The sequence below is a fragment of the Aotus nancymaae genome, unplaced genomic scaffold (assembly GCF_030222135.1).
Source record: "Aotus nancymaae isolate 86718 unplaced genomic scaffold, 86718_ANA_hifiasm-v0.15.2.pri h1tg000041l, whole genome shotgun sequence".
Taxonomy (NCBI): Eukaryota; Metazoa; Chordata; class Mammalia; order Primates; family Aotidae; genus Aotus; species Aotus nancymaae.
In genome coordinates this window covers 40,782,001-40,805,239 of record NW_026988455.1, presented here as the reverse complement: position 1 = coordinate 40,805,239, position 23,239 = coordinate 40,782,001, and the positions used below count along the sequence as shown (strand labels likewise).

Sequence of the window (23,239 nt, the reverse complement as noted above, 5' to 3'; positions counted from 1 at the left end):
TTTTTTTTTTTTTTTTTTTTAATTTTTATATATATTTTTTTATTTTTATTTTTATTTTTTTAATTGCATTTTAGGTTTTGGGGTACATGTGAAAAACATGCAAGGTTGTTGCATAGGTACATATGTGGCAGTGTGATTTGCTGCCTTCCTCCCCTTCACCTATATCTGGCATTTCTCCCTAAGCAGCACACACACAGTGTTAACAAAGCACTGTGCTTAGAGGGATAAAAGGAATCACAAAACAAGAATCTTTCCAAAGTTGTCTCATTTAGCAATGTTAAGGCATCTATATCAAATTATTCTGGATATACAGATTTACGTGTCTCAATATGAATGAAGTTTTTGATATACGAGAAACTATGACATAAAATGTGAGAAAATCACCTATAACTTACCACTGTGAACAATTATGTATCTGCTTCATCTTTTCTCAAATGCATCAATTCTCTAAAAAAAATAAATAAAATAAAATAAAATACTATTTAGCAGTAAAAAACATACTACTGATAAATGCAAAATGTGGGTTTATATATGCCGGTGTGTGGGCTTAAAGAGCACACACTGCATGATTCCATATGTATGAAACTCACAGATGGACAGAGCTAAGTGATATTGGTAGAAATCTGAAAGTGGTTGCCGAAGGTTGTAGGCAAGAATTAAGGGTATTGACTGGACAAGGCCGTGAAGGAACTTGCTGGGGTGATGGAAATGTTTAATATCTTAGTTTTTTTTGCAAAGTAGTTAAAGCTATATAATTGTTAACATTCTCCAAGCTGAACACCTAAGATCTATATGTATTATGATATTTTAGTTATACCTCAGTTAAGGAAATGACCAACTAACCAACCAACCCTGTAGGAAGCTATGAGAAGCAGAATTATTGTTGAAGAAAATCAAATCAGTGATCTGGAGACCAAAGTCAACCAAAGGTGATAGACGGGGTTTGAGGATGATCGATGTGAAGCCCAGAAAGGACAGAGCCAACACATAGGTTTTTTTTTAATTTTTGAGTTGGAGTCTCGCTCTGTCACCAGGCTGGAGTGCAGTGGCACGATCTCAGCTCCCTGCAACCTCCAACTCCCTGGTTCAAGTGATTCTCCTCCCTCTGCCTCCCAAGTAGCTGGGATTACAGGTATATGCCACCATGCCCAGCTAAGTTTTGTATTTTTAGTAGAGATGGGGTTTCATGTTGGCCAGGATGGTCTCGATCTCCTGACCTCATTATCTGCCTGCTCCAGCCTCCCAAATTGCTGGGATTACAGGCGTGAGCCTCTGCACCCGGCCTAGGGGTCTTTTTCTGATGGAGCACCCAGAACAAATGGGACAGATGGAATAGTCAGAGCTTTGAAGGGTAAATCTTTTCTGTGCTTAAGAAGGAACTGCCTTGAAAGTCCTTACCCTTTATTTAGTTTTACACTAAATCATAACTGAACATGTTGTGGCAAAATATTTTAATTACAATAAAAAAATTTCAAAATATTGACAGAAGGAGAAAAGTCAGTTATCAACGAAACAATTAAAAACCAGTTTTCTTTCAGATGTTTTTGTTGGCACACGAAATACCAAAAGGCAAGAAAAGAGTTTGGAGGCAAAGCGGTTGTTAGTCAAGAATAACACACCAGGCCAAGTTCTCCTTTACGTATGAAGGCAACAAAATTCTCAGCTACACAAAGACTTGGAAAATATTTTCCTTAGGAACCCTGTGAAAAACTTACTTGAAAACCTACATCATTCAATGAACGATGAGGCAAATGAAGGGCCATGTGGGAAAATAATGGTACAATATGATGTCATGGAAAGCTAAAATCAATCAAAATAAGAAGATCAAAGAATTGTTAAGGATTTTTAAAAATGAAAGTAAAAGTTAAGAATATATCTCAAGACAGAAAAGGCACAATGTTAAAAGTAATATATATATATTTAAAAACCTATCAGAATGACAGCATAAATCAGAAAGATGTTTTCCTCAGGCTGGAAAGAGGCTCCTGGGACCTAAATATATGGTACTTATTTTAAAACCTGAGTGTTGGTTCTTGAGTTTTGGTTTTATGCTTTCCGTATATCATTTGAATGTCTTCAGTATTTTATCATAAAATTGTAAAAAAAAATACATACTCTGCAGGAAAGAATTTTTCAAGTATAACACATAATTCTGTCTTCTAATTTTATTAACAAAACCCAAGAAATTGTAATTTATGTGTAAGGCTGAGAGGAGGATGTATTTGGCAAGTGGCCAAAATGGTGAAACCTGTCTCTCTACTAAAAATATGAAAAGTAGTTGGGTGTGGTGGCATGTGCCTCTAGTCCCAGCCACATGGGAGGGTGAAGCAGAAGAATTGCTTGAACCCAGGAGGTGGAGGTTTCAGTGAGCCAAGATCACACCATTGCACTCCAGCCTAAGTGACAGAGACTCTGTGTCAGAAACGAAAACAAAAAATTCCTTGTCTCAGAAAAAAAGGAATTGTACGTTTTACTTTTGACTTTGCAGTATAAAATATTAGAGATAACTACTTGAAGAATTTTAAAAATAGGATACCTCCTATGTAAAATACGAACAAACTTGTAAAAACAACAATAAAAAAATAGGAAATAACCAAAAATAGTCATCTGAAGAGAAATTTAAATGTATAGAACAAGTTTACATAAACAAGACCTATACATTCATTAAAACAAACAACATACCTGGAGCCAGTGCCTCACTTTTCAGTTTAATTCCCTGTCCTAACTGACTTCTTCCATTATTCCAAAAGCAACAGCTTTTTGATCTCTTGTAGACTCTAATCGAGTGACTCCATGCTTTCTCAAAATCCATTATTCTATTTCGAATTCTTAGATTTCAGAGTACATCACTGCAATCATTCCTTTGGAAACATCCTCACTTCTTATATTCCTCTCATTTTCTTTGTATTCACATCGCAAAAGCCCCACCCTTGATTATGTCAAAAGTCCCCATTCAGTGCCTGCAGTGGAGCATCTGGAATTTGCTAGAGGAAAACCTCCGGTGGGCTTTCATTTTAAATTTTGTTCTCAAATCCCAAATGGCCCTCTGCATGGACAATAGTTATTAGTTATTAGTCTGTAATAAGGCATATATCTTCTTATTCCAAGATAGTTTTTCTCATTTCTTCTTAAACTTTCTACCCCAACTTCTAGCTTAAGGCCTCCCTCATGATACGTCATTGAGAAAATAGAAGCAACTAGAAATCCTTCCCTCAGTCTCCCACCACCAAATTCACAGACCTTTCAGCATCTGCTGGCATTTTGTCTTCTTTTCCCTGTCACAGCAAAAACAGCAACAACAAAGCCCTTCTTGCAATCAAAGGCAAAAATACCGAAATACCCGCAAGTGTGTTCTGTATTCTTTCTCTCTCCTAGCATCTCAATAAACTAGTTCCTTTGGCTGCAGACCGTCCTGTATGATCAGTGTCTCCTTCCTGCTGGATCATTCCTGCTGGTACACAAACACTCTAGTACCTTCTGATCTTTTAAGCAAAGAAACAAACTCCCCTGATTTTTTTTTTTTAAGATGGAATATTGCTCTGTCTCCCAGGCTGGAGTGCAGTGGCGTGATCTCAGCTCACTGCAACCTCTGCCTTCCAATTCAAACGATTCTCCTGCCTCAGCCTCCTGAGTAGCTGGGATTACAGGCACATGCCACAACACCCAGCTAATTTTTGTATTTTTAGTAGAGATGGGGTTTCATCATGTTTGCCAGGCTGGTCTGGAACTCCTGACCTCAGGTGATCCACCCACCTCGGCCTCCCACAGTGCTGGATTACAGACATGAGCCACCACGTAAGGCCCAAGACTGCTTCTTAATCAGACAACCCCCTCTTGCTCCTGCTCCACCTGTCTGCTTCCCTTCATGGCAAAGCTTCTTCAAAGAGTGGAGATGCACACTGGCACCACTTTCTAGGCCCTTCTGCATTCCTCCACCAACTTCCATCTGGATTCCTGCCCCACCCTCCATGACAACTGCCTTTGCCCTTTCTCCTGTGGGTATTACCACTGGGATCTCTGTTGCGAACTCCAAAGGATGCCATTCTGTCCTCATGCAGTGGGGCTTCTCAGCTGTATTTGCCATAATTGACTATTCTCTCCATTGTCCAAATAATCTTATCTTGAATCCAGTGAAGCACCTTTGTTCTTCCCTTCTTTCTCTGAAGGGCGATTCTCTTCCTCCTGGCCATTTGAAAGCTTTCTTCAAGGCTCAGTCTTTGCCAGTCTCTTTTTTACTTTACACGTTCTTCTTAGGAGGTGCCATCCACAATCATTGCCTCATGTGATTAAATATATTCAGATGACACACAGGTTTTCATTATTTTTTTTTTTATTGTACTTTAAGTTCTGGAGTACATATGGAGATCTTGCAGGATTGTTGCATAGGTACACACATGCCATAGTGGTTTGCTTTCTCCATCCCCCCATCACCTACATTAGGCATTTCTCCCAATGTTATCCCTCCCCAATCTCCCCTCCCCCGCTGTCCCTCCTCTAGCCCCCCCACCCCCCAACATACCCCAGTGTGTGATGTTCCCCTCCCTGTGCCCATATGTTCTCATTGTTCAACACCCACCTATGGGTGAGAACATGCAGGCACACAGGGTTTTTATATCCAGCCCAGACTTCTCTGAATTCTAAACCCATGTTTTCAGAGGACTACATTCTCCCATCTGTTAGACCCCTCCTGAAGGAACCCCTGAACTTCATTATATCCCAAAACACATTTAAACCTAGTTCTCTAAAATAGCTCTCCTTTTTAGAGAATTCATTTTTTCTAACTAGAAATTTGGTCATTATCTTTGGGACGTTCTTCTCCCTCACTTCTTCCCCATGTCTAAGCCAGCACAGTGCCCAACCTCATGACTTCTTAGTATCTCCTGGAACCATCCTCTTTTCCCTCATTGGTCGCTAACACCTGATGTGAGCTGCCATCATTTCTTGCTGAACTGCTGAATTAGCTTCCTAATGGGTTTCATACCCATCCTAGGCCCTTCCAGTCTGTTTTCCTCTTTTCAAAAGAATCACAATGAAAATCTGATCATGTCACCCTCTCGTGCTTGTCACCCTTCGGTGGGATTTTGAATATGTAAGGCTCATTACAAGGCCCACAAAGCTCCACAATGGTTTGGCACCCATCCACTGCCCAGCCTCATCTCACACTACTGTCTCCTCCCTACCCTGGCTGTCTTTTATGAATACCCTGGCTATCGTCTCTATAAATCATACTCCCTTCTCCCAGAAGTCCTCTGTGCATTCTGTTTCTCTGTCTGAATGCCCTTTTCTGCCTCTGTTTATATGACTGAGTTCTTCTCATTCTTGTCTTAGTTCAAATTTCATTGCCTTAAAGAGGTCTTCCCTCACCATCCTATCAAAATGGGCCCTGCATCTCCATTTTTTCTTTAAAAAAAATTTATTGTTAATGTGAGTCTGTTGATATGATTCTTTTCTTTCTCCCCAACAAGATAGTTAGCTCGCTCATGTGGGGAGCCCATAGGTTTTATTTACAAGTGCTTAAGTAAATCAAGCATGCATAAGGGGTGCAGTAAATGGTTGCTGAATAAGTGAATGAATGCAAAGGAAATGAGCACACACATAGGAAATCATTTTTTAATCTTTCCATGTTCCTCTGGCTTAAGTTTTTGCTCTTGTATAATTTTGTTAGAGTTGTCTTGTAAATAATAGTGTCCAAATGTTGACTCTGATGAGCAGGTAATGGAACCATCTTCATCATGATGGTCCTGGGGAAGGAGTGGGGTAAGGGAGCAGATCTTCTGAGAAAATGCTTCAATTTTCCTCCCTCCTCCTCACAGTTTCCACTCTTTTGTCCTTTGATTCTTCAGCACTTTGATTATGTAACTGAATTTTCTCTGCAATTATTAAGATATATGATGCTATTTCTATTTTCTGAGAAAATTGAGGTTCACAGGTCCTAAGTTACTGATAAAAGGTCCACAGAGTGGCCGGGCGCGGTGGCTCACGCCTGTAATCCCAGCACTTTGGGAGGCCGAGGCAGGAGGATCACGAGGTCAAGAGATCGAGACCATCCTGGCCAACATGGTGAAACCCCGTCTCTACTAAAAATACAAAATTAGCTGGGCATGGTGGCGCGTGCCTGTAATCCCAGCTACTCAGGAGGCTGAGGCAGGAGAATTGCTTGAACCCAGGAGGCGGAGGTTGCGGTGAGCCGAGATCACGCCATTGCACTCCAGCCTGGTGACAGAGCAAGACTCCGTCTCAAAAAAAAAAAAAAAAAAATGGTCCACAATGCAAAAAGTTCTAGGTGCACAGTTTAAAACCAGGTCTTAAAATGTTAGACATTCATGATTTCTCCTTCATCCTACCACAGTGCCTCTGGCCGTATGATAAAGTACAACCTACATTAAATGTGTTGTAGATGAAAGGGGAAACTACAAAGCTAATACAGTCAGGAAGAATCGGCAAGTTACTGTCACAGTGGAAATCCCTGGAAGAAAAGCTTGGCTCCTACACAAATGGTCCTGACTAAATACCATGAAATTATGCAGCCCAGGGGTCTTTCTTTGATGAGCACAAAATTGTTTCTTGGTTGACATTTATTTTACTGACATAACATTGGCAATCAGAAGAATATAAGATGATTAAATCAACATCATAAGGCATCTTTCAGTTTTTTTCCAGTAAATTGCATAGCATTATTTCCTAATCTATCCTTATTCTTTCTGTAAGGTTAATTTTGAGTAGATATTTAGGAAAATCCCACTTTACGTGATATTTTATACCTTATTTTTTAACTGCATACATTTAAATCTTCCATACTCACTGGAAGCAACTGCATTGCTTCCAGTCTTTATCCATATGTAATAAAATATAGTTAGTCTTTACATATTTTCATATCACATAGTGATACAATTTTCATTCTACTTTTATCAATATTTAACATTTTTGTTTTAGCAGTAAAGAAGGAAGCAGCAGACAAACTATTTCAAAGCTTAATGTGCATTGTTTCAAAACTGTGTTTGTTTTCTTAGCTATGATAAAAATGAAGATTTAAGGGATGGTTACTGCATATTAACACAGACTAGTAACTCAAGTAGATGTAATGAAAGTTTTTAGGGAGCTGGGTGATTCTCTAATTTAAATATAGGTTTACCTAAGCACATGTAAGATAGTTGAGCATAAAACTGAGCTATAATCTAGAGTTACTACTAAATAGGCAAATATTTTGTTTTTGCAACAAATATATAGGCACTAACAATTACATATGTCTACCTAGAAATGACAGAAGGAACACAAAACATGAAGCTTATTTTATTAGCTATAAATGTGTTTTCTTTTAATAAAACATACTAACTTACTTGAAATTTATTTATTTATTTATTTATTTATTTATTTTTATCACAAAATATTTATTAAGCCCGTAGTCTGGTCAGCTACTGTTGTAAAGCTTATACTCTAATGCAGGGGGCACAACATAAACAGGCAGTTGGCCAGGTTCATTGGTTCCCACCTGGAATGCCAGCTACTCTAGGGGCTGAGGTAGGAGGATTATTTGAGGACAGGAGTTTGAGAGTAGCTGGGCAAAATAGCTAGACTCTCTCTCTAAAAAAAAACAAACAGGCAAACGAGAGTTTCAGGCACTGAAATGGGGTAATATGATAGACAAAGACAGGTGTTGAATATTAGTGGGAGTGGTTTGAAAACTTTTTCAGTATAGGCGAAATTTATTTTTACAAACTCATTTAATAATCCCATGTTCATTCTTGTTAAAGGTAGTATTTCATTTGATTATGATTATGGACTTTATTTAAATTGCTAAAATCTCATTCCTCATTTAATCATGCCCACCAAAATACAGAGCTGTCGGCATTAGCATTGCTCATTTATTACACTAATTTTCCAAAATACACAAGTTCATTCTAAAAGCTTTTCATAAAAATTACAAAGAAGTGGGTTTTTAATTTCCCAAAACTCTCATCTGGATTAGAACAAAGTTAGGATAAATTTTTACTGAATAGAACCATGAGCTTATTTTAAACCACATGTTATGTAAATTATCCTTATAACTATGCAGCCATATTTGAACAATTTCTGTGAGTGTTCATAGAATATTCAGAGATAAGAGTTTCTTCTCTTGGCTTTTAAAACCATTTGAGTATTGCATTGGGTTGAATTGTGGGTCCCTAAAGATGTCTACCAGAATCTGTAAATGTGATCTCATTTGGAATAAAGGTCTTTGTAGATATAATTAAGGTAAAGATCTCAAGATGTGATCATTCTGAAATAGCGTGGGTCCTAAATCCAATGATCAATATCCTTAGAAGAGACAGGAAGAGAGACAAATAAAAGACACAGGGAGAAGAGGGCTATTTGAGGATGGAGACAGAGATTGGAGTGATGCTGCCACAAGCCAAGAAGTACCAGGAGCCGCCAGAAGCTGAGACAGGCAAGGAAGGATTCTTCCTTAGAGTTCCTGTGGGGATTGTGGTCCTGCCAATAGTTTAATTTCAGACTTCTGACCTCCAAATTGTGAGAGAATAAATTTCTGCTGTTTTAAGCTAGAAAATTTGTGATAATTAGTTGCAGCAGGTGTAGGAAACTAAAGTATGCATTTGATACTAATTAGATTTTGAATTGCTTTAAATCTTAGTCTATGGCTATTTATAGTTAAGAGCTTTAGCTATAAAAAGTCTATTAAGGACTGAATGTCATAAAAACAATGATATATGTATTATTCCACTTATCCTCATAAGGTTACTGTTTTGGTTTTATTTTACCTACTGTAGATGTGGCTGGTGGCTATTCATATTCCATGCTTGATGCAATCAGAAGAGCAGTGATGGTTTCCAATATCCTTTTAATTAATAAGGTAAATGAGAAAAGCCTCACCCTCAAAGAAGTCTTCAGACTAGCTACTCTTGGAGGAAGCCAAGGTAATGACTATTACATTTTCTCTCACACAATATACAACCATGCTGATCTGTGTCCTTGGATGTAGTATGAAGTTACATGCTTGGCATTAGAAAAACCAATATTCATAATGATCACATCTCATGTGACATACCCAGAACTCAGCCAGTAAAGTAATGTCCACTGAAGGAGGAATCATTCCTTCAGTGAATTCACTGTCTTTGGTAGAATAGATGTGTGAGACACAGTTATCATATTGTTTTAATGGATATTACATTGGTTACATGCCTATGAATTCTTTAGAATAATCCATTCTTAGGCAGGGCGCCTAAGAGTCACAGTAGCTCACATCTGTAATTCCAGCACTTTGGGATGCTGAGGCAGGCAGATCGCTTGAGCCAGGAGTTTGAGACCAGCCTGGGCAATGTAGCAAAACCCTGTCTCTACAAAAAAATACAAAAATTAGCTGGGCGTGGCGGAGTGTGCCTAGAGTCCTGGCTACTTGGGAGGCTGAGGTGGGAGGATCACCTGAGCCCAGGGAGGTAGAGGCTGCAGTGAGCAGTGATCGCGCCACTACAACTTCAGCCTGGGCAATAGAGTCTCCAGATAAATAAATTAAGGAATCCATTTTCCATTGAGTCAAGTAACTTGCTCTCCCGTGGCCTCAGTGATGATCATAATAGTAAAATAGTAGCCAAGGCTTACTGAGTTCTTTCCTTGTGATAGGAATCATATAACACGCTTTATATGTGTTGTTATTTAATCCTCACAACCACTATTATTCTGTTTTCCAAACAAGAAGTCTGAGTGAGGCTTACACAGCTGTCAAGACACAGTGTGCTATGAGTTGAATCCACGTAATCATATGCCAACATGCAAATTCTTACTGTCTGCCCTTCCACTACAGTATCTTCCTGCCAAGACCATGCATTTGGTTCATATACTTAAGTACACTAATTACTCAAACCTCTTTAAAAGGATAAAGATGCAAAAATATAGCTGGTTGATATGCCAATATTGCTCATCAGCTTTTCCCAGTTCTCACGGGTAACTGTATTGTTATGGGAAAAAAATTGGTCAAATATAAATGTAATCTGATAGTGAAAAATAGTATGAAACCCTAGGGGGCGAGTAAGAAATCAAAATGTAGATACAGCTTTAGAAACATATTTGGGTGCAGATTTATGATAGATACCCTGGGTCTTACTAATGGAGGACAATCGAAGCCAAGATTATCCTGGGAAGAGACTTCTCACATCTTCTTTGAGTGTTGGGGGCTATGATGAACATCATAAGCACATTTCAAGAAAAACAAATACAGGGTTGGGTTTTTTCTCTTTTTTGGATTTCCCAAAGTCTTATGGTTTCATTTTCTAAAATCCCAAATTTCAAAGCACTCCTATTTTAACAAGTGTTACAACCTTTCACCCACACCACCATCATCATTCACATCTGAATTTGAGTTTGAGTAGTTATTCTGCCGTCTATGTTTGTGGTACAAACGAGTTGTATTTAAGTTGTGCTTTTTGAATTCTAGGCTCTCTGTGAGTTACTTCATCAGGATCCTGTTTCTTTGACGAAGCCAGCATGGGTGTCTACCCAATCATTTCTACTTTGCTGTGTAGCTTTTAAATCTATTTTCTGGGTCACTGAGCTTACTCACGGAATTTCTTTTCCTTAGTTTGTCTCTCTACTATAGTCAGACTAAAATGAGATGAATGGATCTGTATTTAAAGTGTGGCATTTTCCCAGTGCTGCCATGGCCTTTCCATTCACTCTCAAGAAGATCAAGATGAGCATAAATTATCTTCACAGAGTCAACCAACATTTACTCCAAAGGCAGCCAAACTGCATTTCCTGAAATGCATTCGAGTCACTTACCAGCCCATTGGCGTCTATGTGCAACAATTTGTATTTATATCAGTTTACAAATTCACTGAAAAGAATTGTGTCTTTCTTGGTTAGTTCATTCCTGAACTCTCTAGGCGCTACTGAAAAGTCCAGTTGGTTTATATATATCATCAAACCCCAGCTAGTCACTGCACCTGGTTATCTGGTCTATTAAATGCACAACAATTTTATGTTGAATCCAGTCATTAAAAACTCATACTTGACATGCTTCTTTGTCAAGGGCAAAAAGAAGTAATCATTGAAGGAGGAGAGAATGTCCAGTGATTTTCTATTACAGTCAGTCCTTCCCCATACAATTAGTAGAAGTCATCTGGCTCCTTTTAACATTTTGGATTGTTTTCATACCCCTGTCTTGCTAAAGAGAGTACTTTAGCTAAAAAGCCATTTTTCTTTTCTGAGAATGAGAGTTGCCCTTTAAAGAATCTTTTAAGACCAAGTAAGATTTCTAAGTCAGTGTTTAGAAAAATGCCACCATTTCTGGATGCCTACACGTAGAAATATAATGTATTAGATATTGCCTAACAGAGGCAATCAATTCAATATTTTCACATAAAACTTTTATCTTAGCAGTGATAGAATGCAAAAACTACATGCAAAAATTGAAATAAATAATACTGCACTCCGGTTAACCTTCCTTTTATTCATGCTTCCATTAGTGACCCCAGTGTACACCTTCCTCAGATTACAGGCTTTAAGGAACTTTAGACTCAATATCTCCATTTGCAAGCAAAGCCAACTACCTCCATTTTTCTGAAACTAAATCACAAAAATGAGAGATGTTCTTCCTTGGTATCCAATAATCTTGGAGCATGATTTGTAGCTATGAGATGAGCCAAGTCAATAGATGTTATTGGCCTGTGCTCTATTTTAGAAAACCATTCTTTTCTGGCAACCGGAAAACCTTCAAGGTTGCAAAGAGATTGGTCTGTTTTCAAAAGCTTTGGGACTTTTGAGTTATGAGAATCTGTTCACTTTGAGAAGTGAGGTTTTTTTTTTCCATTCAAAAGATTTAAACTAAGGAATTTCTGATGGATATGCCTGCATTGACAAATATGCAGAAGGATAATTATTTTTTATTTATGCAAGGTTCATTTCACTGCCATGAAAATAAATCTTGTCAGCTATTTCATGGAACAGAAAGAACAAAAAAGGCACGGCAAGGAGTTGAAGTGTTGTGGGGAGAACAGAAGGGAAAAAGAGGAGCGGTATTATGTTAATCATCATGTTTCTTAGAGGGATAAATGAAAAGCACAGACCAGCTGGGCTATGAAGTGCACCGATAGAGCTGAAATAGAGACAAATCAGAATTACGATACAGTGATGAAGGGAACTGTTTTTATTCCCAGATTTTGCTTTCCTGTGGTTACTCTGCTTTTTGTAAGTAGAAGCCTTGTGACCTGTTAGAATGGGAGTGCTTTTCTGTCTCACTGTTAAGATACTAATTTTTTTTCTCCTAGCGACATGTTGGCAGAATCTGTTCTTACAAACTGAGACATTACTGTCGTGTGATGGCTTGTAATCCTGACTGTTTATTCCCTTGTTCTCTGTAGCCCTGGGGCTGGATAGTGAGATAGGAAACTTTGAAGTGGGCAAGGAATTTGATGCCCTCCTGATCAACCCCAAAGCATCTGACTCTCCCATTGACCTGTTTTATGGGGATTTTTTTGGTGATATTTCTGAGGTAAGTAAAATAAAGTTAATCAAAAGGCATTTATTTCATAAAGTTGCCCTAACAGCTTCCCTCTATAAAAGAAAATAGAAACTGAAACATTTTAATGGAATGCAGGAAAATCTTAAAAGGGACACTAGAGCCCTTTGATAATTATTGCAATTTTATGACACCAATGTTAAGAATAATGGTATTAACAAAACTTTAATATTTTGAATGTGTTTGTGTATTTGAATATATTTGGCTATAAACAGCCATAATGTAACTAGAACTCATTGAACACTTGCTATGTGCTGGGTAGGTATGGGATTAGGCACTTTCATACCTAATTTTGTTCAATCATCAGAGCAACTCTAAGGGAGTAGGTACTGTTAATGTTGCCATGTTAATTTATAAAGGCAGTGTGGCTTAAGGGAAGTTAAGTGATTTACGTAGACTCATAGCCAGTGAGTAGTAGGCAGAGTTTGGACTCACACCTAGGGCTTTCTGACTACCAGAGGCGAGGCTCTTGACCACTATTATGTCAGTGTTTTCAATTTTATAAGAAAATGAACTTTGTTGCTTTATCATAAAATGTTTTCCTGTGGATAAAATAAACTAGTTTATCTTACTTGAAAAAATAATTTCTTGTAAGATATTGAGTTCTTTCTAAAAAAAGAGTTAACTATTGCCATTTCTAAATTGATCTACTTATGAAAGTAAATGTGATAATAAATATATCATATTAAAGTTTTTTTTTTTTTTTTTGAGACGGAGTCTTGCTCTGTTGCCAGACTGGAGTGCAGTGGCACAATCTCAGCTCACTGCAACCTCCAACTCCTGGGTTCAAGCGATTCTCCTGCCTCAACCTCCCAAGTAACTGGGACTACAGGCACGTGCCACCATGCCCAGCTAATAGACATAGTTGTAATTGCTAGTTACTATTGTTGTAGAAATCAGGATATGAATCCTTAGAAAATTAATTTCCTAAGGTCTTACAGATAATAAGTGACAGCTAGAACTTGACTTGAACTTTATAGGCCATCACTAGACAACCCAAAGTCAAGAAAGGGAAGTCATGTGATGAACTTAAATTATGGAGAACAAAATCCTAGAAAATCTAAAAACAGTATCTGACTGAGTTTTATGTGTCTGCTAAATTTTTAACATTAACTGACTTCCTTCATAAGGAAGTAAAGACCCAAAGAAATGGGTACACTTGGGTATTTTTATGCTAGGTTTGATGAAGAGTGGAGCATTGTAGAGAAATGTGATAGGACAAAGAGTGTGATCCAGTGGTAATAAGCTAGAGGGGACTTAGCAAGGCCTGTTGGTTCAGATTCTTCTCTGCGACCCTTTGTCTTCAGAGATCAGTTATAAGGAGGGCACCCTTTACAGGATGGTCTTATAACCTGCATTGGGGTGAGGGGTGAGGGGAGGGTCAGAATGACCTTCCTGCTTTTGATTTGAGGATAGCGTGTCCTGATCCCACCATTATTTTTATATTGTTTATTCTTTTACTCTCTTATTAGAATTAATTTCTGGGAATAGGGCTCTAGGGAATAGTTTTAGTTATTTTTCTTACAGCAGGGGTATCCAAGGGAGAGAATACAGTCACGGGTTCTTAGTTTCTGTTTCTGGTTGGGCCAGTAAAGTCCCCTCCTTCACCCCTCTTTTCTGCTTATCACCAGAGACAGAAACTAAAAACCATGGCTTCAGGCTGCTAAAAGCCTAAAACAAAACAAAGCAGAACAACAACACAATAAAGCAGATTGGACAAGTTTGTCTTCCATCATAGACCTCTTGAAATATTTGAATTATTTTACTAAATTAATTTCTTTAATTTATATAATACCTTTTCCATGATAACTCTAAAGTTACATACCCAGAACTTTCACGCAATAGGTGAACTGTTAATTGCCAATGGATTATTTTGTTGTTCTGGGAGGTTTTTTGAAAGCGTATAGCTATTTCTTTTTTAATTAATAGAAGTAGATTTTGCCATTGAGAAGTAAATTCATATTTCTGGGCTTTGCCAACCATTGTCAGCTGTGAATTTACTTTTCTAAATGCACAAACTATTCTTTCTTATTACTGTTATTTTCCATTTTAGGCTGTTATCCAGAAGTTCCTCTATTTAGGTAGGTGAATGTATGTCTCTATGCTAAATATTAAATAAAATCTTTGCCTGTCTTTCTCTTGGCTATGGCTCTCTGTATTTATCATGCCATATATTAAACTCTATGTATGATAATTTGCTTTGATTCATTTTTTTAACACTCTGAAGCATTAAGCCCATTGGTGGCATATTATTTAAAGGTTCTATTTGAAGTGCACATGACTCTCTCTAGTCATAAGTTCTAAGCTGAGAAATAGAAGGCCAAAGGGGAAGAGATTTTCATGTTCGTTCCTCTTGCGCTCATTCAGTATCTGACATTTTGCCTTACCATGTTTTTGTGACAAATACATAGTAGAGTCTCACCACGTGTTCAAAGTCTCACCTTTGTTCAAAGAAAGTTGCACTAATTCTCAACTCTGGTTGAGAGGTTCATAAATGTGCTTGTAATGTACTCACGTTCAATTCCATTCACTGAGAGAAACAGTAATGCAGAAGATTCTACTCTACGTCCCATCCTGCTGAGTGAGCTCAGAGTGATCTCAGTGAACTTGAGATGGAAAGACACGTGTTACTTCTTGTGGAACTGCTTCTGGAGTGTAAGAAATGTGTAAAGTGTTTCTTTCTCCACGGTGGCAAAATGTAAACCAACCACGTTAGCTGAGAAAGGACAGCTATAGGGAGCTGATTCAACTTTATGTGATTTCTGCCGCTGGAGCAGAATTCAGACCCTAATCATGAAATTAGCTATGGCATTTTCTACTGATCATGTCTTCCTGTTCAGATTATAAACGATCTGAGGGTGGGGGGAAAGCAGCTTTTGGTATTTCCTCTCCTAGAAGGTTTTTTTTTTTAAAAAAGTCTCTCCTAATGGCAATGAAGATAATTATTGACACAAAAGGACTTTATCCACGATTCCTTGATTTTTCTTTCAGGAGATGATCGAAATATTGAGGAGGTTTATGTGGGCGGAAAGCAGGTGGTTCCGTTTTCCAGCTCAGTGTAAGACCCTCGGGCATCTACGAAGTTCTCCTGGGATTAGTGTGGTTCTGCATCCCCCTTGTGCCCAGGTGGAGTTAGAAAGTCAAAAAATAGTACCTTGTTCTTGGGATGACTATCCCTTTCTGTGTCTAGTTACAGTATTCACTCGACAAATCGTTCGAAGGAAGTTGCACTAATTCTCAACTCTGGTTGAGAGGGTTCATAAATTTCATGAAAATGTCTCCCTTTGGAGCTGCTCAGACTTACTTTAAGCTCAAACAGAAGGGAATGCTATCACTGGTGGTACAATGAGATTTAAGCAAAGCCTTTTTCATATTTGAAAATGTGAAAAGAAAAGATGTTCTTAAAAGGTTAGACATTTTGAGCTAATAAATGCAAAAATTAGAAAACTGAAATGGACCCATGAGAGTATATTTTTATGAGGGAGCAAAGTTAGACTGCGAACAAATGTTAGAAAATCACTTCAGATTGTGTTTGAAAATTATATACGGAGCATACTAATTTAAAAAGAGAACTTGTTGAATTTTAAAACATGTTTCTAGATTGACCTTGTGTTTTAGAAATTTGCACTTAATGGAATTTGCATTTCAGAGATGTGTTTGTGTTTTGCTTTGCCTTCTTCGGGGATGAATGTCAGAAATTGAATGCCACATGCTTTCTTAATATAGTTTTGTGCTTCAAAGTGTTTGACAGAAGTTGGGTATTAAAGATTTAAAGTCTCTTAGGAATATTATTCATGTAACTACATGGCATAAATAGTTGTATTTTTGTGTACCTTAAAAATCAACTTATAACAGTGAGATGTTATCATTGCTTCCATTTTATTAGAAGAGAAACAAATTCCATGCTTTATGGAATTTATGTAGACTGGAGTCTTCGTAAACTAGGGCAGGTGCTGGGCATCCAGGAGCTGCCAATACTAGCAGGACCAGTTCCATTGCCACGGCCTATTCCACCCAAACAATATGTCGTAGTTGTTGGAATTCCATCCTTAAATATCAGTCTGTTAGAATTTTAAAATGAAGGACAAATCCTGTTAAAGAAATATTGTTAAAAATCTTTAGACTCTGTATATCGAAAGCACTCTATTTTCTAATTTTATCCAATTTTCTGTTTAACTCCTTATAATTTTTAGGACATTAGAATTTTAGGATAATGAAAAGTGCGTAATGTCCTACTTATTATTCACGTTAATATGACTTAATTCTTACTAGACATCCGGGAACATTACAAAGCAAAGAGTATTTTTATGCTTCCTATCACAGTGTGTTTTCCCATAACCTAGAATTAAAACCAAATTATGACCTTATGATAAATCTTTAAGTATTGGTGTGAATGTTATTTAAATTCTATATTTTTCTTATTTAATTACAAATACTATAAATGAGCAAAGGAAAAGAACAGACTTTCTTAATATATTATAATACTCATTCCTAGAGCTTAGGAGTGACTCTTTAATATTATCTTATAGTAGAAAACTTTATATAATATAGCTAATTCCATATTTACAGAACAAAAAACACAGTTCCCCCTCATGTAGTATAAATTTTATTTTCACATACTTAGGATAATTTAGCAGTAATTGGCCCATTTTTTTTCCCTAGTAGAAATACTTTTAGATTTGATTATGTGTTTATGACACCTAAAGATGGAACAAAAGTTTAGTCTTATTTTTTTAATAAACAACAGAGATTGTTTTGTGGGGTAAGTAGCTTAGGAAACCCAATTTCCAGTCTTAGTCTGTATTTCTAATATTTCTAATTCCTGAGCCATGTCAAAGACGCCCTGCCAAATTTCTCCCCATTTCTCTACAGGGCTGGCAAGAATCTTCCACTTTATCCCTCAACCCCTGCCAAAGGAACTTGGTTACATGGTGTCTAACCCAATGAGTATGCTTAGGAATTTAGATGAGATGTGTAAGATCTACTTACAGGCAGCAGCTGCTTCTAGCATTTGCAAGATCTTACACTTTTGCCTTCTTTAAGGGTGTCCATTTTGATGTTGAACATGAGTTTTCATGTAGACTTAGGATTCACGTGCAGTAAATATAAATAAGTGTAGCATCAGAAGCAGTAGGAATGGCCGTACACGACCATCCTGTTAAACATTTAAATTTAGCTCTGATAGTGTGTTAAGATCAGAATATCTTTCCTAGTAAAAATAGGGTGTGTTGAAATGTTTATATGTACTTTGATCTCTCTGCATCACTTAAAACTTATGTTTTATTTCTCCAAGTGCGGTGTTCCTGAATTTTATGTATGCTTTTTTTTTTTTTCTGTACCACAGGCATTAGCTATACCTGGGGCCAGATTTTCTGCACTTTGAAATGTTGCCTTTGCCTAATGTAGGCTGACTTTCTGAATTGTGGAGAGGCACTTTTCTAAGCCAATCTTATTTGTCACTTTTTGTTTGAATATCTTGCTCTCTGACAGGAAAGAAACAATTCACTTACCAGCCTCCTCACTCCACCCCCCACCATTTCCCTCATGTTCCATGGTATTTTCAACAGAATAGACTTTGAAAGGGAAAAACCATTCAAAAGTATCGATTATCACAAATTCACAAAATATTTTTGTAACCAGAACACAAAAGCAGGCTAATCAGCTAAGGTAAATTTCATTTTCAAATGAGAGGGAAACATGGGAAGTAAAAGATTAGGATGTGAAAGGTTGTCCTAAATAGACCAAGGAGACTGTTCCCTAGCTGAATTATCAGACCACAAGAGGAGATCTTGGAACAAGCTCCCTTCATGCTGGGGGTCTTTCTAAGTTAGTGCTGTGAGCATTGAGCCCCCATTGAAACTCGTTTTGCTTCAGAAAGAATTCTACAGGTTAAAGGGAAAGAAATGGTAGGAAACTCTCCCCATTATGCTTAGCCGACTTTGAAGTGTGCCCTCCAATATCTCTGTTGGCAACTGCAGCTGAGATCTTAGAGAGGAAGCATAACGGGTGTGAGAACTAGCAATGCATTTTGAATTGTCACTCCCTACCAGGCTCTTCTATTTTTAATCTTTTCACCTCAGAACCAGACATATGGAAAGCTTTAAAGGCAAGCTGGAAGGCACATTGTATCAGTTCTACCTTGTGCTATACATGGGAGAGATAGAGATGCAAAATTTGGATGCTTCTGGAGGCTGTTGGACACCTTTTCATTGTTGTCCATTTTTAAAGTCGATGATGATGGCTGAAAACATTCACATGCTTAAAAGCAATGGTGTGAGTTATTAACAGGTAAACTAAGAAGTATGTTATGAGCAATGACTTGAAATTGTTTTTAAATTGCATGGGTTGTTAAGAATTTTTAAGTTTTTTTGGGAGAGGGGATGGTTTCAAGGAGACATTAGCAATTTCAGATCTACTAGCCAGTGGAGGTATGACTTTGCACCTTACACTTTATAATAATGCCTATAAAGGAAGAGCTTGGAAGGAAGTGCAGACACAGAAAGATGCTGTTAGAAAATCCTAACACTGGTCCCCACGTATGTGTTCACAACTGGTCTCACCTGCCCTTCCCTCCCAGAGCCCTGAGTGTGAGAGATCGAGAGTTGAGGGATTACTTTGTAGATCTTGTACAAATTTAGTAAAATGTGGAAGTCAACCAGGACAATGATGGAATTAAATGTAAATTCCAAGAGGGCTTTCACAGTCCACAGGGTTCAAATGACTTGGTAACAGAAGTTATTCTTAGCTTATCTGTTATGTGACCGTGATTTACCTGTCCATTTCCTACCTAAAAGCCTGTCAGAAAGCATTCTTTAGAGAAAACCACTTTACATTGTTGTTAAACTCCTGATCGCTACTCTTAAGAATATACATATATGTATTCATAGGAACATTTTTTCTCAATATTTGTATGATTCGCTTACTGTTACTGTGCTGAGTGAGCTCCTGTGTGCTTCAGACAAAAATAAATGAGACTTTGTGTTTCTGTTATTTTTTTTGTTGTGAGTTCTCTCTGTTTGGTTTTGTTGTGAATTCTATCAATCTGCTGGAAGGGGAATTGATTTTACAATGTATTTCTTCTTTTAGTATGAATTAAAAAAATAGGATAGAATACTTAGCTGTGAGTTAACATGTATCTTCCATCCTATGATAGTCACTATACATAGCTTTTAAAAATTAAACTTGAATGTTCAGCCTTTTAGAAGCAGATTGCTATTGCTTTTGATTTCAGCATAGTGTATATTTTATATATTTTAAGGCATTACCCAGAGTGAGTAATGCACTCTATATCAAGAATCAGTTCACACAGACATATGTGCATGTGTATTTAAAACAAAAGTTTCACAGAATAATACTTTCTCTATTTGTGATGTGCTGGGCTATTTTCTTTTACCTTTCTTTCTTTCTTTCTTTAAGATGCAGTTTCACCATATTGGTCAGGCTGGTCTTGAACTCCTGACCTCAGGTGATCCTCCCGCCTCAGCCTCCCAAAGTGCTGGGTTTACAGGCGTGAGCCACCATGCCTGGCTGCCCTGGGCTATTTTCTATACTATTTTATTCTATGTCATTTTATTTTATTCTCTATTTTTGTAATGCTACTGATGATTCCCCAGTTGGTTTCTTGAGCCTCTGATGAATCATTGCCTGTAATTCAGAAGTGATATTCCAGTGTCTTTTGATCTATGTTTGAATCTAAGCTTGGTCATTGCCTCGCTGGGTGGCAGACATGTTACTTTACGTCTCCACGGGTCCATTTCCAATTCTGGGATATGGAGATGACATGAGTGCCTGCCTTACAGTCATGAAGATTAAATAAAAGAATGCATAGACAGCACTCAAGCTAGCAGCTGGAACACAGTGAGTGCTCACAATTTGATAGCTATTATCCTAAAAATGAATATAAACCAAATAAAAATATAAATAATTTAAAAATATTTTTATCAGTGTATTTTTCAGAATTTAAATCAAGTGATCTTAAGGATCCCCCTTTACATAGAAACACTTTGCATCTGATTTTTTTCAACACTATTATATGTTCATTATTTTTTATTTGTAACATGAAACATAAAGAGAGTAGTGGATTAGGTCTATAAATTCATCCCTGTGTAAAAGCAGCTTTGCAGAACAAGTCTTTGGATTGCGCTGGTGACCAAGCTCATTCTCTCTTTCTCTCTTATAGTTCTCAGAGTAACTGTAGAATGTGCTGGAAATAGAACATTCTCAGATAAGGAGGAACTGGCCAGATCAGACTGAGCTCTGTTCCCATCCTTCCTAAAACAGGATCTTATGGTGCTTTAGCCTAGCACTCAAGTATCGCCTAGGTATAAAACTCAGGGTGGAGCATGCTTTGAAGGTCCCTCAGCTACATGCAGACTAGACTCTATCTGCTCTGGGAAACTATCCTGAGCCTTGACTGTTTGCCATAAATCTTAAGCTTTTATTCTTCCTTGCTGCCTATCTGTGAGTAATAAAGTTGCTTCACTTAAACTTTGCTGTGTGATTGTCTGTCTCACCAGACTTATGCAAGGGGTAGAAATTGCAGTCCCAAGATGCAGCGGGCCTGACGAAACTGCTTCCCACGACTTACTAAGCACTTTTTTTTTTCTCCTAATGGTCAATTTAGGGAGCTAGGTGTGGTGGCTCACACCTGTAATCCCAGCACTTTGGGAGGCCAAGGCATGTGGATCATGAGCTCAGGAGTTCAAGACCAGCCTGGCCAAGATTGTGAAACCCCGTCTCTACTAAAAATACAAAAATTAGCCAGGCGTGGTGGCGGATGCCTGTAATCCCAGCTACTCAGAACGCTGAGGCAGAAAGTTGCTTGAACTCGGGAGGTGGAGGTTGCAGTGAGCCAAGATTGCACCACTGCACTCCAGCTTGGACGACAGAGTGAGCCTCCTTCTCAAAAAAAAAAAAAAGATCAATTTAGTATAAAATAATAGAAAAGAAATTTCACATTCACAATTTAGCAATAATGTATGTCCAGTTTGCATATTGTGGACACTGGGTACTGCAATAGATAATATAAAAATGTGCTAATCATTGCATAGTACTAAATTCAGGATTTAAATTAAAAAAGATTTGGATATAAGATGAATATCTCCTAGTAGCAAAACAGGACTTGTGTTATGGTGTTTTCAGACTCCATGAAGAGGCCACTTAGTTACTGGAACAGAACTCACAACTGTCACCAATGGCAGCAGGTATTTTGTTTTAATCTTGTTTTAAAATAGAACAAAGGGAAATACTCTCTGTCTTTAAAGTGATAGGACAGCATTTTAAAGTGTGATTAACTTTTTAAACTAATTCAGACTTAACACTTTAATCTCCAGCTCTGCCCTAATCTACAACCACATAATGATGTAAAACTACGTCGCATTTATCATACGTAAAAAATTGTCCATGCTTCTATAATAGTTGAATCTAAACTTTGGAGCAGGAATATAGATAGAGAACTAAAAGCATTTTCTCTATAACAAAAACTTTGTTGGGAAATTCTTCAATGGTAACTAAAAAGTAAAAAATAAATGTTTTCTCCCTAGTACAAAATGGGATTTAAAAAAACAACCAAACAGATCACACAGAATTTCATAGTCCACTTGGGGCCTCCCCTATTGCCTGGATTCTGTGAAGAGCAAACAAATATTTGTTCCCTGTCTGCAGAAAGAGAACCCAGCGTGATAAGCAGTCAAATCAAACTGCAGAAATAAAGGCCCTGGAAGATTGTTATTTGATCAGATGACATCCACTTGCTTGAAGACTGGAACAAGTAGCTTCACTGTGAAATTGACTTCTGTCCTTTTAGTCTGGGCCAGTCTCCAGATCAGACTTTTGGTTAACTGCTGTCAAATAAAAACCATAAATGAATAACCCAAGGAAGAATTCTGTTTGTGTTTTTTTGTTTTTGTTTTCAGATTTCTACATTTGCTTTCATGGAACACTTGAGAGACTTCAGACAACCTTGGTAATTTTTGTTTTTGCTTTTCTTCCACAAAAGTTGGTTTCATCACACCTGAGTTAAGGAACAAGTGAAGGAGGGCTTTGTGTTTGTAAAGCACTTTGAAAACCTTGACAGAAGCACTAAAACAGATAAAGGCAAGAGGCTTAATTTATCAAAGTATTGCAGAACAGATGAGCCCCCAAATTGGAGCTTTGCCCGGGAAGGTTATCCAGGAAAGAATTCAGCGTTAGCAATCTTTTATTGAACAGTACTGCTCCCTACAGAGCAGGGCTAACTCATAGGCAGTGCAACTGAAATTGAAAACATGGGTTCTTGGCAACTGTATTTATACTCATTTAAACCCACTTTCAATTGCATGCAAATTAAGGGGTGGGTCAATGCAAATTGAGGGACAGTTTGTTTAGAACTTTCTAGGAAAAGAGTAGTAACTTCCAGGTCATTGTCATAGCTTTTGTAAATTGGCATGGTGCTGGTGGGAGTGTCTTATGCTAATGAGCAATGAGGGCAGCCATGGATTGCTTTGGTAGCCATCTGCTGGTTCCTAATAGTTTCTTCACTTTATCCTATTTAGACCAGATCCTTTTTTGGTCAGCAAGGTTGTGACAAGAAAACAAATCCTGCCTGTCTCCTACTTCAAAAGGATAAATTAAGGGGCTCAAAAATACAAGTACACACACTTCTTTCAATTCATTAACACTTTCTTAGCAGAACTATGAAAGATGAATCGGGCTTGGCAACTTATGTATTTTGGACTAATTTATAATAACTAC

General features: G+C 37.7%; 1 protein-coding gene across 2 annotated transcripts in view; it reads left to right on the top strand.

Annotated features, from left to right (window-relative positions):
* Nucleotides 1–19,498, top strand: part of GDA (guanine deaminase) — a 111,752-nt gene extending 92,254 nt beyond the window's left edge. For both annotated transcript variants that reach the window (XM_064361647.1, XM_064361648.1), the window contains 4 exons: nt 8,766–8,912; nt 12,351–12,481; nt 14,562–14,589; nt 15,500–19,498. In XM_064361647.1, the coding sequence (XP_064217717.1) occupies nt 8,766–8,912; nt 12,351–12,481; nt 14,562–14,589; nt 15,500–15,570 (377 nt within the window). In that variant the 3' untranslated portion in view covers nt 15,571–19,498. The remainder of the gene's footprint in view (nt 1–8,765; nt 8,913–12,350; nt 12,482–14,561; nt 14,590–15,499) is intronic.
* Nucleotides 19,499–23,239: the final 3,741 nt, after the last annotated feature.